Source organism: Pongo pygmaeus, chromosome 20 (genome assembly GCF_028885625.2).
Source record: "Pongo pygmaeus isolate AG05252 chromosome 20, NHGRI_mPonPyg2-v2.0_pri, whole genome shotgun sequence".
NCBI classification, from domain to species: Eukaryota; Metazoa; Chordata; class Mammalia; order Primates; family Hominidae; genus Pongo; species Pongo pygmaeus.
This window is the reverse complement of record NC_072393.2, coordinates 15,566,601-15,585,449: the sequence shown is the minus strand read 5'-3', so window position 1 is coordinate 15,585,449 and position 18,849 is coordinate 15,566,601. Positions and strand designations below refer to the sequence as shown.

At 51.7% G+C, this 18,849-nt stretch overlaps 1 protein-coding gene across 1 annotated transcript in view; it reads left to right on the top strand.

The window, feature by feature from the left end:
* The window catches only part of NOTCH3 (notch receptor 3), a 41,838-nt gene extending 23,700 nt beyond the window's left edge, over window positions 1–18,138 (top strand). The window contains exons 25-33 of the mRNA XM_054465278.2: window positions 2,943–3,275; window positions 6,390–6,544; window positions 6,663–6,885; window positions 7,047–7,131; window positions 9,778–9,940; window positions 11,099–11,403; window positions 11,675–11,822; window positions 14,607–14,704; window positions 15,465–18,138. Of these exons, the coding sequence (XP_054321253.2) occupies window positions 2,943–3,275; window positions 6,390–6,544; window positions 6,663–6,885; window positions 7,047–7,131; window positions 9,778–9,940; window positions 11,099–11,403; window positions 11,675–11,822; window positions 14,607–14,704; window positions 15,465–16,517 (2,563 nt within the window). The 3' untranslated portion in view covers window positions 16,518–18,138. The remainder of the gene's footprint in view (window positions 1–2,942; window positions 3,276–6,389; window positions 6,545–6,662; window positions 6,886–7,046; window positions 7,132–9,777; window positions 9,941–11,098; window positions 11,404–11,674; window positions 11,823–14,606; window positions 14,705–15,464) is intronic.
* Window positions 18,139–18,849: the final 711 nt, after the last annotated feature.

The window sequence follows — 18,849 nt, the reverse complement described above, 5'->3', positions numbered from 1 at the left end:
TGTTCCTGTTTCTATCTGCCTATGCACTTCTCTGCCCCGTTTGTCTGCCCTTTTCTCCTTCCAATAATTCCTTTTTTTTTTCTTTTTTTCTTTTTTTCCCGAGATGGAGTCTTGCTCTGTGGCCCAGGCTAGAGTGCAGTGGCGCGATCTCGGCTCACTGCAACCTCCGCCTCCCGGGTTTAAGCAGTTCTCCTGCCTCAGCCTCTGGAGTAGCTGGGATTACAAGAGTGAGCCACCGTGCCCAGCCGAATTCCTTTTTTGTTGTTGTTGTTGAGACAGAGTCTGGATCTCTTGCCCAGGCTGGAGTGCAGTGGCTCCATCTCGGCTCACTGCAACCTCCGCCTCCCGGGTTCAAGCGATTCTCCTGCCTCAGCCTTCCGAGTAGCTGGGACTACAGGTGCCTGCCACCACGCCTGGCTTTTTTTTTTTTTTTTTTTTTTTTTGTATTTTTAGTAGAGACAGGGTTTCACCATATTGGCCAGGCTGGTCGCAAACTCCTCACCTTGTGATCCGCCCACCTGGGCCTCCCAAAGTGCTGGGATTACAGGCGTGAGCCACCGCACCTGGCTCCTTTTTTTTTTTTAGACAGGGTCTTGCTCTGTGGCCCAGGCTGGAGTGCAGTGGTGCGATCTTGGCTCACTGCAATCTCTACCTCCTGGGCTCAAGTAACCCTCACACCTCAGCCTCCCTAGGAGCTGGGACCACAGGTGCGAGCCACCATGCCCGAGTAACTTTTGTGCTTTTTTTTAGAGATGGGATTTTGCCATGTTGTCCAGGCTAGTCTTGAACACCTGAGCTCAAAGCGATCCACCCAGCTTAGCCTCTCAAAGTGCTGGGATTATGGGCCTGAGCCACCATATCTGGCCTAAAAATTCCTTTTATTGGCCGGGCACAATGGCTCACGCCTGTAATCCCAGCACTTTGGGAGGCCGAGGAGGGCGGATCACCTGAGGTCAGGAGTTCGAGCTTGGGCAATATGGTGAAACTCCGTCTCTACTAAAAATACAAAATTAGCCGGCTGTGGTGGCACATGGCTGTAATCCCAGCTACTCGGGAGGCTGAGGCAGGAGAATTGCTTGAACCTGGGAGGTGGAGGATGCGGTGAGCTGAGATCATACCATTGCACTCCAGCCTGGACAACAAGAGTAAATCTCTGTCTCACCAAAAAAAAAAAAAAAAAAAAAAAAAAATTGCTTTTGTTCCTCTGTGTACCCAACTGTCTTCCTCCACCCCTGCTTGTCCATCCTTGGGTGGAATCTGTCCATCCATGCACTCTTTTTGCTTCTCTATATGGCAATCTGTGTGTGCCCCTGACTATCTCTGCCCCTCTCTCTGTCTGTCCTAGGCAGTCCATCTGTCCATCCCTACACCCTGCCCTTTCTGTTCCTCTGCATACCTCTCTGTCCGCTTGGAACCCTCCACCCCCTTAATCTCCACATCCTCGTCTTCTCTGCTTTCCCCTCACTCACTCTGTTCCAGCCACCCTGGCCTCTCTGCTGTTTCCCAGATACCCCAGGCTTGATCCCACATCAGGGCCTTTGCACAAACTGTTCCTACTGCCTGGCTGTTCCCTTCCCCCACGTGGCTCCTCCCTCACCTCCTTCAAGTCTTTGCTGAAATGGTGCTACCTTCTCAGTGAGCACCTCCCTGGTCACCCCCAGCCCTTCCTCTGCTTTATTTTCCTGCTCAGCATTTAATTCCATCCAGCACTATGTGTGTGCATGTGTGTGTGTGTGTGTGTGTGTGTGTGTGTGTGTGTATATATATATATATATATATATATTTTTTTTTTTTTTTTTGAGACAGGATTTCTCTCCCATTGCCCAGGCTGGAGTGCAGTGGTGTGATCTTGGCTCACTGCAACCTCCACCTCCTGGGTTCAAGCTATTCTCCTGCCTCAGCTTCCCGAGTAGCTGGGATTACAGGCGCCCGCCACCACGCCTGACTAATTTTTGTATTTTTAGTAGAGACAGGGGTTTTACCATGTTGGCCAGGCTGGCCTAGAACTCCTGACCTCAGGTGATCCGTACACCTCGGCCTCCCAAAGTGCTGGAATTAGAGGCATGAGCCACCGCACCCAGGCTGTATTTTGATTTTATTGATGAGTGATGGAGATGCTGTATATTTGGCTCATGTATCTCCCTTACTATCTGTCTTCACCCAGTGGAATGCCAGCTGCACATGGACCAGGAATTGTGGCCAGGCCTTATCCTTGTGCCTGCAGCAGTGCCCAACACATGGTAGTCAGTTAGTATTTACTGATTAATTAATAGTTAGCCAGTGAGGGCAGGAGTCTGGTGTGGGCTTGTAGTCCTAGCTACTTGGGAGGCTGAAGAGGGAGGATAATTTGAGTCCAGGAGTTTGAGACTGCAGAGAGCTATGATCGCACCACTGCACTCCAGCATGGGCAACAGAGCAAGACCCCATTTCAATCAATCAATTTAAAAAAATATTATCAAGGGCTGGGCGCGGTGACTTATGCCTGTAATCCCAGCACTTTGGGAGGCCGAGGTGGGTGGATCACCTGAGGTCAGGAGTTCAACAGCAGCCTGGCCAACACGGTAAAACCCTGTCTCTGCTAAAAATACAAAAATTAGATGGGCGTGGTGGTGCATGCCTGTAATCCCAGCTACTTGGGAGGCTGAAGCGGGAAAATTGCTGGAATCGGGGAGGTGGAGGCTGCGGTGAGACGAGAGATCATGCTACTGTATTCCGGCCTGGACGACAGAGCAAGACTCCGTCTCAAAAAAAAAAAAAAAAAAAAAAAAAAAAAATCCAGTGAATAGCAAGATTTGCAGAAAGCCTGACATGGGTCCGTACATTCCAGTCCCTTGTGCAAGCCTTGTCTGGAGTCTCTGTACTCTACGGTGTGCATGCATGGAGGGGGATCGTCTCCTCTGACCCCTGACTCCGCCCCTCTCTGCCTCACCCTTCCCCACCAGCCCAGTGTACGAGAAGTACTGCGCCGACCACTTTGCCGACGGCCGCTGCGACCAGGGCTGCAACACGGAGGAGTGCGGCTGGGATGGGCTAGATTGTGCCAGCGAGGTGCCGGCCCTGCTGGCCCGCGGCGTGCTGGTGCTCACGGTGCTGCTGCCGCCGGAGGAGCTACTGCGTTCCAGCGCCGACTTTCTGCAGCGGCTCAGCGCCATCCTGCGCACCTCGCTGCGCTTCCGCCTGGACGCGCACGGCCAGGCCATGGTCTTCCCTTACCACCGGCCTAGTCCTGGCTCCGAATCCCGGGCCCGTCGGGAGCTGGCCCCCGAGGTGATCGGGTGAGTGACCCCACCTGGAAGAGCCGTGGTGGCCGGGGAGAGGAGAGATGCCGTTGATCCAGGTCTTGTGTGCTTCATTTCACTTAAAGCCTTTACCCACCAGATGTCAGGAGCACCGCCTCCTGGCTGTGACAAGCAAAAAATGCCTCCAGATGGAGCTAGTGCTTCTGGGGTAGAATTGCCGAGGTCTAGCGCTGGCTCCTGGGGAGGCAGATTGCTAAGTGGCTTGGCAGAGTGGTTAAAGATATGCGTAGGGTTTTTTTCTTCGTCTTCTTTTTTTTTTGAGACGGAGTCTGTCTCTGTCGCCCAGCTGGAGTGCAGTGGCGCGATCTCGGCTCACTGCAACCTCTGCCTCCCGGGTTCAAACAATTCTCTGCCTCAGCCTCCAGACTAGCTGGGATTACAGGCAACCACCACCACGCCGGGCTAATTTTCTTCTTCTTAAAGACATGGAAGATAAAGCCGGGCACAATGTGTATTCTTGTAGTCCCAGCTACTTGCCAGATCACTTGAGCCCAGGAATTAAAATCTAGCCTGGGCAACATAGCAAGACTCCCATCTCTCTCTCTCTCTCTTTTTTTTTTTTTTTTCTGAGACGGAGTCTTACTCTGTCGCCCAGGCTAGAGTGCAGTAGTGCGATCTCGGCTTACTGCAAGCTCCGCCTCCTGGGTTCATGCCATTCTCCTGCCTCAGCCTCCCGAGTAGCTGGGACTACAGGCGCCCACCACCACGCCCGGCTAATTTTTTGTATTTTTAGTAGAGACGGGGTTTCACCGTGTTAGCCAGGATGGTCTTGATCTCCTGACCTCGTGATCCACCTGCCTCGGCCTCCCAAAGTGCTGGGATTACAGGCGTGAGCCACCGCGCCCGGCCTCCCATCTCTTTAAAAAAAAAGAAGAAGAAGAAGAAAGAAGACGAAGAAGAAGAGGAAGAGGAAGAGGAAGAAGAAAGAAATAGGCCGGCGCAGTGGCTCACGCCTGTAATCCTAGCACTTTGGAAGGCCGAGGCAGGCAGATCATTTGACATCGGGAGTTTGAGACCAGCCTGGGCAACATGGCAAAACCCCGTCTCTACTAAAAATACAAAAAATTAGCCAGGCGTGGTGGTGCATGCCTTTAGTTCCAGCTACTCAGGAGGCTGAGGCATGAGAATCACTTGAACTCAGGAAGCGAATGTTGCAGTGAGCCAAGATTGTGCCACTGCCCTCCAGCCGGGCAACAGACCAAGACTCTGTCTCAAAAAAAAAAAAAAAAAAGAAAAAAGAAAAAGAAAAAATATAGAAGTATCCTGCTAGTGGCCTGGTAGAGGTACAAGAAGGGAGGTTTAGCTGTTGTTGAGGAGAGGGCAGAGACCTGAGAGGGGTGGGTCTCTGACACAGAGAGGAGGGTTGGGTTTTACAGATATTGGGATGTGGGTGGTGGAAGGGGAGGGGTAGAGGGATGAAGGAGAGTGGTTGATGTACCAGCCCCTGGCTAAGCTAGCTGAATGATAGGGCCACAAAGTGAAAAACAGGTCATTTTGGAGCTTGCAGAGTCTGAGGGACCTGGGAGTATTGGGAAGGCCTCCAAGGAGGTACCTGGGGGCCAAAGACACAAACAAGAAAGACATAAAAGTGTTGATGATCATTGAAGCTATGAGAGGGACTCAAAGGACTGGGGAGAGAAGGGAACAGAAGAATTAATCTGGGGACATGGAGACCTAAGGATTGGACAAATGGAATTAGCTCAAAAAAGAGAAAGAGGCTGGGTATGATGGCTCACAACTGTGATCCCAGCACTTTGGGAGGTCGAGGCGGGAGGATCACCTGAGGTCAGGAGTTCGAGACCAACCTGACCAACAGGGAGAAACCCTGTGTATACTAAAAATACAAAATTACCGTGGCGTGGTGGCGCATGCCTGTAATCCCAGCTACTCGGGAGGCTGAGGCAGGAGAATTGCCTGAACCCTGGAGATGGAGGTTGTGGTGAGCCAAGATAGCACCATTGCACTCCAGCCTAGGCAACAAGAGTGAAACTCTGTCTCAAAACAAACAAACAAACAAAAACAATGTCCTGGCCAACACGGTGAAACCTCGTTTCTACTAAAAATACAAAAATTACCTGGGCGTGGTGGCGCATGCCTGTAATCCCAGCTACTCGGGAGGCTGAGGCAGAGAATCACTTGAACCAGGGAGTCGGAGGTTGCAGTGAGCTGAGATGGCACCACTGCACTCCAGCCTGTCGACAGAGCGAGACTTCGTCTCAAAAACAAAAAACAAAAAACAAACAATGTCTATTGGCTGGGTGTAGTGGCCCAGGCCTGTAAACTCAGCACATTGGGAGGCTGAGGTGGGAGGATTGCTTGAGCCCGGGAGTTCAAGACTAACCTGGGCAACGTAGTGAGACCTAGTCCCTATCCCCCCACACCCACCCCCCCCACAAAAAAATTAGCCGGGTGTGGTGGCACATGCCTGTGGTCCCAGCTCTTTGGGAGAATGAGGTAGAAAGATTGCTTGAGGCTGGGAGGTCAAGGCTACAGTGAGCTGAGAGTTCGCCACTGTGCTCCAGCCTGGGTGACAGAGTGAGACTGTCTCAAAAAACAAAACAAAACAGAACAAACAAAAAAAGACAGGCTGGGCACAGTGGCGGCTCACGCCTGTAATCCCAGCACTTTGGGAGGCCAAGGCAGGAGTATCACTTGAGGTCAGGAGTAAAAGACCAGCCTGGCCAACGTGGTGAAACCCTGTCTATACTAAAAATACAAAAAAATTAGCTGGGCATGGTGGTGCACGCCTGTAATCCCAGCTACTCGGGAGGATGAGGCAGGAGAATCACTTGAACCCAGGAGGGGAAGTTGCAGTGAGCCGAGATCGCACCACTGCACTCCAGCCTGGGTGCAAGACCAAAAAACAATATCCATTGGATTCACGGCTCTGAGGGGAGTGCTGACCACAGCAAGACACGTTTTAGGGGTGCAGTGGGGTTGGATGCCAGGTGGATGCAGGTGGGCCACAGAGACCTGTGGGTGGAGATGGCGCTTCAGAGCTAGGCACTGGGGAGGGAAGGTGGGGCTTGGTGCCAGGGGGTGCATCGGGCAATTCTTGAGCCCTCTGGTCCCTCGCTGCTGTCCCTGCAGCTCCGTAGTGATGCTGGAGATTGACAACCGGCTCTGCCTCCAGTCGCCTGAGAATGATCACTGCTTCCCCGATGCCCAGAGCGCCGCTGACTACCTGGGAGCGCTGTCAGCGGTGGAGCGCCTGGACTTCCCGTACCCACTGCGGGACGTGCGGGGTGCGGCCCGGCCTTGGGGAGGGAGTGGAGGGAGCGGAGCTGGGGGCAGCCGAAGCCCCGCCCCGAGGCCAAAGCCCCGCCCTCGACTGAAGCCCCGCCCTCTGCTTGCTGCTCTTAGGGGAGCCGCTGGAGCCTCCAGAACCCAGCGTCCCGCTGCTGCCGCTGCTACTGGCGGGCGCTGTCTTGCTGCTGGTCATCCTCGTCCTGGGTGTCATGGTGGCCCGGCGCAAGCGCGAGCACAGCACCCTCTGGTTCCCCGAGGGCTTCTCACTGCACAAGGACGTGGCCTCTGGTCACAAGGGCCGGCGGGAACCCGTGGGCCAAGACGCGCTGGGCATGAAGTGAGAACCCAGCTCGCTCCCTGTCCCTGACTACGGGGACCTTGTGAACCCTGGACCCCGCCTTGACCTGACTCAGACCTCTGACCCCACCCCAAATCCTCCTTCCCAGCTGGACACCTCTAGTGTCCCCTCTCACATCCCCTCTTCCCATTGTCCGCCAGGAACATGGCCAAAGGTGAGAGCCTGATGGGGGAGGTGGCCACAGACTGGATGGACACAGAGTGCCCAGAGGCCAAGCGGTTGAAGGTACTGCCCCTTCTCTGACCTTTGCCTCCTCCTCTGACCCCTCCCCTCAGGGTACTGGCTGGGGTCCCCAATGGATGATGGGCATAATCAGGGGGTGGCACTGCTGTCCCCACCTCCCTAGCTCCAGAGAATAGTCCCAGCTTTGCAACCGTTTCTTCTTGGTGTGGTTCTTGACCTTAGAGGGAGGAAGATTTGCCATTGGGGCCCCAAGGGTCCCTCTGGGCAGGTGGAAAATCCTCCCCTCCATCCTGCCCCTCCCCAGCCAGGATCCTGCTTCCTGGCCAGCCTGCACTCTTCCTGGAGGTGTGCCCCCAGCCCAGAGAATGAGTCTGCCTTATCTGTCAGTTCCTATTTCGTCTAGCATGGGCTTAGCCTGAGAGTGCTCTGAGCCAGTTCTGAGCTCATGGAGTCATGCCCCTGGGTTCAGTATGAGTCAGCTTTGGCTGCCATTAAAAGATCCCACAGAGTTGGATCACCTGAGGTCAGGAGTTCGAGACCAGCCTGACCAACATGGTGAAACCCAGTCTCTACTAAAAATACAAAAGATTAGCTGGGCATGGTGGCGGATGCCTGTAATCCCAGCTACTCGGGAGGCTGAGGCAGGAGAATCCCTTGAACCCGGCACTCCAGACTGGGCAACAAGAGCGAAACTCCGTCTCAAAAAAAAAAAAAAAGTCCCACAGCATGGGTGACCTAAACAACAGAAATTAATTTTTTCATGGTTCTGGTGGTTGGAAGTCCAAGCCCAAGGTGCCATCAGGGCTGGTTCCTGGTAAGGGCTCTCTTCCTGGCTTGCAGATGGCCACCTTCTCACTGTAGCCTCACATGGCCTTTCCTCCATGTACACAGAGGGGAGAGAGAGAGAGAGAGACAGAGATTTGGCGTCCCATCCTCTTCTTGTAAGGATACCAGTCCTATCGGATTAGGGTCCCACATTTATAACCTCATATAACCTTGATTACCTCCTTAAAGGCCCTATCTCACCAGGCTTGGTGGCTTGCACCTGTAATTTCAGCTACTTGGGAGGCTGAGGCAGGAGGATCGTTTGAGTCTAGGAGTTGGAGGCTGCAGTGAGCTATGATTGCATCACTTCACTCCAGCCTGGGTAACAGAGCGAGACCCTGTCTGAAAAAAAAGTCCTATCTTCAAATGCAGGCACATGGAAGTTTTATATATGATTTAGGGTTTTAGTGTATGATTTCTATTTATTTATTTATTTGAGACCGGGTCTTACACTGTTGCCCAAGCTGGAGTGCAGTGGCGTGATCTTGGCTCATTGCAGCCTCCACCTCCCAGGTTCAAGTGATTCTCCTGCCTCAGCCTCCCGAGTAGCTGGGATTGATTATTGGCATGTGCTACCATGCCCGGCTAATTTTTGTATTTTTAGCAGAGATGGGGTTTCACCATGTTGGCCAGGCTGGTCTCAAACTGCAGACCTCAAGTGACCCACCCGCCTTGGCATCCCAAAGTGCTGGGATTACAGACGTGAGCCACCGTGCCCAGCCCGTGTATGATTTTTAGAGGGGGCACAATTGAGTCTATACAGACTCCTGCTAGCATTACTGAGGCACCCACTGAATGTCTCTAATGCACATAAAACATCTTATTTCATCTTTTTGAGGACTCTGTAAAGTAGCTATTGACATATACTTCAATTTACAAACTCCCTTCCTCTGTCCATATTTTGATGTTGTGAAGTGGAGGCATCTATTACAGTGGACAGATAAAAAAATCTGCTCAACCCAGAATTTTCTTTCTGCTTTCCCATCCCAAAGTAGCTATTAGAGGTATTAAACGGGTGGCCCAGTGTAATTGTGGTGGTATCTTAGCATGGTGGAATGGCTGCGTCATCCTGATTTTGCCAATGAGAAGCTCAGAGCTTCAGTGTGATCTGCCCAGAGCCTTCCAGCTACTAAGGGGTGGGGTTGGAACTTGAACCTGGATCAGATGCTATCCTAAGCTGCTTATACTGTGTGCTTATAGTCCCAGCTACTCGGGCTGCTGAGGTGGGAGGATCATTTGAGCCCAGGAAGTTGAGGCTGCAGTGAGGTATGATTGCACCACTGCACTCCAGCTTGAGTGACACAGTGAGACTCAGTCTCTAAAAAATATATACATAAATAATTAAAGCCATTTATTACTTTAAAAGACCAAAAAAAAAAAAAAGAAATCTTGTATCTTCCTTTTATTAGCTCCTTGGGCTGTGGCACACATTGATTTCCTGTTAATCCCAGCACTTTGGGAGGCTGAGGGGGCGGATCACCTGAGGTCAGGAGTTCGAGACCAGCCTGGCCAACATGGTGAAACCCCTTCTCTACTAAAAATACAAAAAATTAGCTGGACACGGTGGCATGTGCCTGTACTCCCAGCTACTCCAGAGGCTGAGGCAGGAGAATCACTTGAACCCGGGAGGCAGAGGTTGCAGTGAGCTGAGATCATGCCACTGCACTCCAGCCTGGGCAACAGAGAGAGACTCTGTCTCAAAAACAAATAAACAGAAAACCAAGCAGATGGTAAATGATTTTCCAGGGCTCTGTGTGTATCTCCTAAAGAGAAACCTGTAGGAATGCCCAGCCCCATCCCTGGCAGTGGCTCTCCCCAGCGCCAAAGGGTGAGATCTGAGATCCCGGGTGCCTGCCCCTCCAGGTAGAGGAGCCGGGCATGGGGGCTGAGGAGGCTGTGGATTGCCGTCAGTGGACTCAACACCATCTGGTTGCTGCTGACATCCGCGTGGCACCAGCCATGGCACTGACACCACCACAGGGAGACGCAGATGCTGATGGCATGGATGTCAATGTGCGTGGCCCAGGTCAGTGACAGTGCCCGTCCCAAAGGGATGCCCCTCACCCATCCTACCTGTGAGAGGTTATTTCTGACTCTGTGTTTTGGGGAGAACTGGGGGAGTCCCTAAGCTTCTGTGAAGGGTGTGTGTTCAGCAACACTCTTGGTTGGAAGTGACAAAGGTCCAACTCAAACTAGCTTAAGTAAAACAAGGGATTTATCAACTCATTTAACTAAAAGTGGCACATTTGGATCCGGGACTCAGTTTTCCCCTCTCTACCCTTTGACTCCAATCTTACAAAACCTTCTTAATGCTGCAGCAAAAGTCTCAGGATGCATTCTGATTGGACAGACTAGGGTCACGTGCTCATCCTTGAGCCAATCAGTATGACCAGGGGGCTGGAATATGCAAATTGACCAAGCCTGATTCACTTACCTGTCTTTGAGCTGGCGGAGGTCGGGTCTGGGGGCGGAGCCGGGAGGTCGGTCTCTACCCAGGGCTTGAGAATGGAGAACTGGATGCAAGTGGCTCCCTAAGAAAAATGAGGACAAGTGCTTGTGTACAGTGTGTGCAGTGTAGCGGACTATGTTGTTTGATCCTTTTAGATCCATCTTTGTTATGTTTCAGGGCATTCCTGCCTTAGCTTCATTTTGCTTTTGCTCCAAATGGCCTGTACTTATAGCTCTCTTTTGAAGTCCCTCTGGCTACTGGGGCCTGAAGTGCCTGGGATTTTATGTTCCTGGGGGCAGCTCTTTTTTTTTCCCCACCCCTTTTAAAATACTCAAATGAATTGGCAGAAAGGGGCAGCTCCTAACCAGTGGGTGCAGGAGTATGAAGGGGATGGTTTCTTTGCCTTGAGCTGGATTAGAACTCTGGGGTACAACACATGTTCCAGAGTCCCTTTGCAGGATCAGGGTGGAATAACCCTTTGGGAATTTACTGGAGGTTGCACACTTGCTTGATTCCCAGAGTCCCTTGTCCTGTGTTCCCTGTGCCCTAGGAGTTGTTCTGTGATAAATCACATGCCCACGAATCCTCATCCTGGGTGTGGGTGTGCAGATAGGAGGATCTGCTAATCCTCGTTCTTCCATGTGTCCCATTAGCTCCTAATGGGGTGCCCTTAATAACATTTCCTGGAAAAGGCCCTGTGTTTACCTTCCTGCTGACACACTCCTGTCCCTGCAGATGGCTTCACCCCACTAATGCTGGCTTCCTTCTGTGGGGGAGCCCTGGAGCCAATGCCAACTGAAGAGGATGAGGCAGATGACACATCAGCTAGCATCATCTCCGACCTGATCTGCCAGGGGGCTCAGCTTGGGGCACGGACTGACCGTACTGGCGAGACTGCTTTGCACCTGGCTGCCCGTTATGCCCGTGCTGACGCAGCCAAGCGGCTGCTGGATGCTGGGGCAGACACCAATGCCCAGGACCACTCAGGCCGCACTCCTCTGCACACAGCTGTCACAGCTGATGCCCAGGGTGTCTTCCAGGTAAGATAGGCACACACTTTGGACTTCAGAGCTGGGGCAGGCATTAGACTTACCTGGGTTTGAGCCCCAGTTCTGCCTTTCAGACAAATTTTTTCTCATTTGGAAAATGGGGATATATGGGAATACAGTATCTGTCAAGCAGCTGCTCCCTGAACCTCACCAATTTCAGGGGTTGGGGTGTGGGGGTTGGGGACTTCATGAGACTTAGGGGTGCTCCTGATTCCTCTGTTCCTGCCATGACCCCTCCTGCTGCATCCACTCTCTGTCCTAGATTCTCATCCGAAACCGCTCTACAGACTTGGATGCCCGCATGGCAGATGGCTCAACGGCACTGATCCTGGCAGCCCGCCTGGCAGTAGAGGGCATGGTGGAAGAGCTCATCGCCAGCCATGCTGATGTCAATGCTGTGGATGAGCTTGGTAGGTTGGCAGAGGAATCAAATCTAGGCTGGGTTAGTGTCACCTGGGCCCTGAGGGTCATGTTGGTGCAAATTCATACCCATGTTGAGACCCAATCACTGAAGCTCCCGCACACACAACCAGGCTTCATGAAGCCTGCAGGGTCATGCAGGGTCACCACTAGTCCTTAGGGTGCCTCAGGGATTTAGAAAAAGGTGCCTTTCCCCTAGATACTTCATTTCCACCTGATTTGTTAGATGGACACACTCTACTTCCACCTGCTGGAAGTTATTATAATAAACGTACACATCAGGCCATGTGTGGTGGCTCATGCCTGTGATCCCAACACTTTGGGAGGCCGAGGCAGGAGGATGACTTGAGGCCAGGAGTTTGAGACCAGACTGGGCAACATAGTGGGTTCTACAAAAGTTTTTTGAAAGATTAGCCACGTGCGGTGGTGCATACCTGTGGCCCTAGCTACTTGAGAAACTGAGGTGGGAGGGTCGTTTGATCCCAGGAGGTTGAGTCTGTGAGCCGTGATTGTGCCCCTGCACTCCAGCCTGGGGGACAGACTCCATCTCAAAAAAAAAAAAGTCTCCAGACATTGCCAAATGCCCTGGGGGCAGGGGGCAGGGAGTTTCTCCTGGTTGAGAACCACAGTTCTAGGGCAGGGCTGGCCAATAGGACTTTCTGTGATGATGGAATTATTCTCTGCACTGTCCAATATAGTAGCCACTGGCCACATGTGGTGACTTGAAATGTGACTGGGGCAAATGAAGAAGTAAATGTTTTAGTTCATTTAATTTTTTTTCTCCTTATGTTGCCCTTTTTTTGTTTTTTTCTTTGAGACAGAGTCTCGCTCTTGTTGCCCAGGCTGGAGTGCAATGGTGTGATCTTGGCTCACTGCAACCTCCACTACCCAGGTTCCAGTGATTCTCCTGTCTCAGCCTCCCGAGTGTCTGGGACTAGAGATGCCTGCCACCATGCCTGGCTATTTTTTTGTATTTTTAGTAGAGACGGGGTTTCGCAATGTTGGCCAGGCTGGCCTCGAACTCCTGACCTCAGGTGATCCACCTGCCTTGGCCTCCCAAAGTGCTGGGGTTATAGGCATGAGCCACTGAGTCCATCCTTTTTTTTAAAAACAAAAAACAAAACACAAAAAACTGCTTTATTGAGATATAATTAACATGCCATACAATTCACCCATTTAAAGTGTACAATTCAATGGCTCTTAGTATAATCAGAGTCATACAACTATTACCACAATCAATTTTAGAACATTTCGTCACCTGAAAAAGAAATTCTCACCACTTGGCCATCATCTGCCAAACCCCTCATCTGTCCAGCCCTGTGCAACCACTGATTTGCTTTTTGTCTCCATGGATTTGCCTGTTCTGGAAATTTCATATAAATGTAATCACATGATACGTGGTCTTTTTTGTCTGCCTTTTTTTCAGTTAGCATTATGTTCTCAAGGTTCACCCATGTTGTAGCATAGTTCAGCTGAATAATAATCCATTGTATCGATGGACCACTTTTTTTTTCTTTCTTTAATTTTTAGACAGTAGGGTATCACTCTGTCACTCAGGCTGGAGTGCAGTGGCATGATTACGGCTCGCTGCAGCCTCAAACTCCCAGGCTCAAGTGATCCTCCCATCCCACCCTCCTGAATAGCTGGTATTACAGGTGTGTGCCAGCACACCTGGGTAATTCTTAAATTTTTTGTGGAAATGGGGTCTCACTTTGTTGCCCAGGCTGATCTCAAACTCCTGGCCTTAAGCAATGCTCCCACCTTGGCCTCCCAGAGTGTTGAGATTATAGGCGTGAGCCACTGTGCCTGGCCAAAAGTTTCAATTTTGATCATGTCCAATTTATCTGTTTTGTAGTTGTTATTGTTATTTGTGGTTTTGGTGTCACATTTAAGAATCTTGGCCTAATTCAAGGTCATGAAGATTTATGTTTTCTTCTAGATGTTTAGTTCTATAGTTGGAGCTCTTATATTTAGGTTTCTGATCCATTTTGAGTCAATGTTTGTATAAAGTGTGAGGTAGGGGTCCAGCTTCATTCTTTGAATGTGAATATTCAGTTGTTCCAGCACCATTAGTTGAGAAGACCATTCTTTCCCCGTTGAATGGTCCTGGCACCTATTTTATTAAATTTAAATCTAAAGAACCGCATGTGGGTTGGGCACGGTGGCTCACGCCTGTAATCCCAACACTTTGGGAGGCCAAGGCTGGTGGATCACTTGAGCTTAGGAGTTTGAGACCAGTTTGGGCAACATAGTGGAACTCTATCTCTATCAAAAATAGAAAAAATCAGCTGGGTGTGGTGGTACATGCCTGTAGTCCCAGCTACTAGGGAGGCTGAGGCAGGAAAATCGCTTGAGCCCAGGAGGTAGAGGTTGCAGTGAACTGAGATTGTGCCAATGGACTCCAGCCTGGGTGACAGAACAAGACACTACCTCAAAAATAAATAAATGGATAAATAAAAACCACATGTGACTGACTACTGTATTGGATGTCACAACCCTAGGTTCAACTGAAGGAGGTCCACACAGCACCTCGTGTGTATAGACAGTCACGCACATGCATGCACACACACACACACAGACACAGAGTGCTTCCCCATTGCACAGAGTCATTTTGCAGATTTGCACACACCTGGATCCAGACACAAGTACTTGGATATTCATGGCAGGACTGCCTCCTCTACCCCTAGGCCACATTCTAGACAATTTCTGCCTCCCTGACATGGGGGCCCCAGGACAGGAGCCTGGTCCTGACCTTTCTCCCCTTCACCCTCCAGGGAAATCAGCCTTACACTGGGCTGCGGCCGTGAACAACGTGGAAGCCACTTTGGCCCTGCTCAAAAATGGAGCCAATAAGGACATGCAAGATACCAAGGTGAGCCCCAGCCCTTGGTCCAGTGGGGGTCAGCAGTGGCACGGCGCCATTGCATTCCAGCCTGGGCAACAGCGTGAGACTCTGTCTCAAAAAACAAAACAAAACAAAACCCCAAACATTGCATTAAAATATAATTTACTTTGGTGACTAAAGTTTTTGGGGGCCCCTTAAATTTTGTGCCTAATGGCTCAGTGTGGTGGTTCACGCCTATAATCCCAGCACTTTGGGAGGTCGAGATGGGTGGATTACTTGAGGTCAGGAGTTGGAGACCAGCCTGGCCAACGTAGTAAAACCCTGTCTCTATTAAAAATACAAAAATTAGCTGGGCGTAGTGGTGCACACCTGTAACCCCAGCTGCTCAGGAGGCTGAGGCGGGAGAATCGCTTGAACCCGGAAGGCTGAGGTTGCAGTGAACTGAGATGGCGCCACTCACTGCACTCCAGCCTGGGTGACACAGCGAGACTCTGTCAAAAAAAAAAAAAAAAAAAAAAAAGACAAGAAAAAAAAAGTTATGCCTAAGGTGAGTACCTCGCTTAACTCACTCTAGTCCTGGCCTTGACCTCTGGCACTTAGTAGTTATGGATGAATGTGGTTTAGAGGAAAGAACTTGTCCAGGCTCCCCCAGCACAGCTGGGAGTTAACCCAGGTCTGTCAAGCTCCAGTGTACAAACTCATAGCTCTCGGGCTCCCCCAAGAGGCTGGAAGACTTTGCTACTGTTAGCTGGGGTTTCGCTGACCTCTGTGGGTTCTGGCCCCCCAGGAGGAGACCCCCCTGTTCCTGGCCGCCCGCGAGGGCAGCTATGAGGCTGCCAAGCTGCTGTTGGACCACTTTGCCAACCGTGAGATCACCGACCACCTGGACAGGCTGCCGCGGGACGTAGCCCAGGAGAGACTGCACCAGGACATCGTGCGCTTGCTGGATCAACCCAGTGGGCCCCGCAGCCCCCCCGGTCCCCACGGCCTGGGGCCTCTGCTCTGTCCTCCAGGGGCCTTCCTCCCCGGCCTCAAAGCGGCACAGTCGGGGTCCAAGAAGAGCAGGAGGCCCCCCGGGAAGGCGGGGCTGGGGCCGCAGGGGCCCCGGGGGCGGGGCAAGAAGCTGACGCTGGCCTGCCCGGGCCCCCTGGCTGACAGCTCGGTCACGCTGTCGCCCGTGGACTCGCTGGACTCCCCGCGGCCTTTCGGTGGGCCCCCTGCTTCCCCTGGTGGCTTCCCCCTTGAGGGGCCCTATGCAGCTGCCACTGCCACTGCAGTGTCTCTGGCGCAGCTTGGTGGCCCAGGCCGGGCGGGTCTAGGGCGCCAGCCCCCTGGAGGGTGTGTACTCAGCCTGGGCCTGCTGAACCCTGTGGCTGTCCCCCTCGATTGGGCCCGGCTGCCCCCACCTGCCCCTCCAGGCCCCTCGTTCCTGCTGCCACTGGCACCAGGACCCCAGCTGCTCAACCCAGGGACCCCTGTCTCCCCGCAGGAGCGGCCCCCGCCTTACCTGGCAGTCCCAGGACATGGCGAGGAGTACCCGGCGGCTGGGGCACATAGCAGCCCCCCAAAGGCCCGCTTCCTGCGGGTTCCCAGTGAGCACCCTTACCTGACCCCATCCCCCGAATCCCCTGAGCACTGGGCCAGCCCCTCGCCTCCCTCCCTCTCAGACTGGTCCGAATCCACGCCCAGCCCGGCCACTGCCACCGGGGCCATGGCCACCACCACTGGGGCACTGCCTGCCCAGCCACTTCCCTTGTCTGTTCCCAGCTCCCTTGCTCAGGCCCAGACCCAGCTGGGGCCCCAGCCGGAAGTTACCCCCAAGAGGCAAGTGTTGGCCTGAGATGCTCGTCAGTTCTTAGATCTTGGGGGCCTAAAGAGACCCCCGTCCTGCCTCCTTTCTTTCTCTGTCTCTTCCTTCCTTTTAGTCTTTTTCATCCTCTCCTCTTTCCACCAACCCTCCTGCATCCTTGCCTTGCAGTGTGACCAAGATAGGTTGTCAGCCCAGGGCTTCAGTCTTCCTTTATTTATAATGGGTGGGGGCTACCACCCACCCTCTCAGTCTTGTGAAGAGTCTGGGACCTCCTTCTTCCCCACTTCTCTCTTCCCTCATTCCTTTCTCTCTCCTTCTGGCCTCTCATTTCCTTACACTCTGACATGAATGAATTATTATTATTTTTCTTTTTCTTTTTCTTTTTTTTTTTTTTTACATTTTGTATAGAAACAAATTCATTTAAACAAACTTATTATTATTATTTTTTACAAAATATATATATGGAGATGCTCCCTCCCCCGTGAACCCCCCAGTGCCCCCGTGGGGCTGAGTCTGTGGGCCCATTCGGCCAAGCTGGATTCTGTGTACCTAGTACACAGGCATGACTGGGATCCCGTGTACCGAGTACACAACCCAGGTATGTACCAAGTAGGCACCCTTGGGCACACCCACTGGGGCCAGGGGTCGGGGGAGTGTTGGGAGCCTCCTCCCCACCCCACCTCCCTCACTTCACTGCATTCCAGATGGGACATGTTCCATAGCCTTGCTGGGGAAGGGCCCACTGCCAACTCCCTCTGCCCCAGCCCCACCCTTGGCCACCTCCCTTTGGGAACTAGGGGGCTGCTGGTGGGAAATGGGAGCCAGGGAGATGTATGCCTTCCTTTGTGTCCCCGTAAATGCGGGACTACAAGAAGAGGAGCTGCCTGAGTGGTACTTCCTCCTCCTGGTAATCTTCTGGCCCAGCCTCATGGCAGAATAGAGGTATTTTTAGGCTATTTTTGTAATATGGCTTCTGGTCAAAATCCCTGTGTAGCTGAATTCCCAAGCCCTGCATTGTACAGCCCCCCACTCCCCTCACCACCTAATAAAGGAATAGTTAACACTCAGTGTTGTCGGTCTGTGTCTAGGTAAGGTGGGGAGTGGTGGCAGTGGGACATCTATCTCCCCCACCCAGGGCTAACTTGAGCTCCCATCTTGGGGTAAATACATTTGACTTGCCAGTCTACTTATGCTTCCTCTTTTGGCAGATGACTACCGATTGGATTAGTGGTTGTCACCTGGCTTAAGCTGAGCCAATCAGATTCTTTTGCTCAAGAACTTTCTTTAATGGAGAGGCTAAGAAAGTTGTCAGTTGGTGGAGCTCTTAAGGTCACAATCAGATTTAGAAATATCAGTGGCCAATTCGAGGTGGTGGGCAAAGAGATGAGCAAACAGGGCAGAAGAATGAAGCTAATATTCAGAGAGAATCAGAAATGAGAGCTCAAATGGCTCCTTGAGGGCTGGGGAGGGTTATCTCGGCTCCCAGTGCAGTATCAATTCCAATTAATTGAGTGTTCATTCCATTGAGATCAACAGGTATTTATTAATTGCTTTCTAAGTGTTTGATCATGGTTCTGCATGAATTTCACTTTTACCTCATGCTCCTTTGGGTTTTGGACCCATGTAATAAATACTTCTTTACTTGTGCCAGCTTTAGTGGGTTTCTGTTTCTTGCAACAAATCGTGCTCCAAGACGAGGTTCTGTTTACGCTGGTGTCTTCAGGAAAGGAGGATAGGATTTAATATTCGTTGATTCTGTCAGTTGGAGTGCTCCTGGTTGCAAATGACACAAAAGTCTACTGGCTTAAACAAGAAAGGGGTTTATTAGCTCATATAAATTAAAAGGACCAACTTCAGGGGAGAATTGATTTAGTGGCTCAAATGTGGTCATCAATGGCTCAGTTTCTCTTCATCTCTACAGCTTTCTCTGGGCATCAGTTTCATCTACATGCTCCACATGGCACCCAGTACAACCTCTCTTCCCTACCTCACACAGCTCCAGCCTTCTCTCTGTGTTGGAAAGAGCCATATTGCTCTTTCCAGGGAAGAGAGAAATTTCTAGTATTGTGATTGATTTTTCTTTTCTTTACTTTCTTCCTTTTTTGTTTTTTTTTTTAGATAGAGTCTTGTTCTTGTCACCCAGGCTGGAGTGCAATGGCACAATCTCGGCTCACTGCATCCCCCGCCTCCCGGTTCAAGCAATTCTCCTGCCTCAGTCTCCCGAGTAGCTGGGATTACAGGTGTTCACCTCCATGTCTGGCTAATTTTTGTATTTTTAGTAGAGACAGTGTTTCACCATGTTGGCCAGGCTAGTCTCAAACTCCTGACCTCAGGTGATCCATCCACCTTGGCCTCCCAAAGT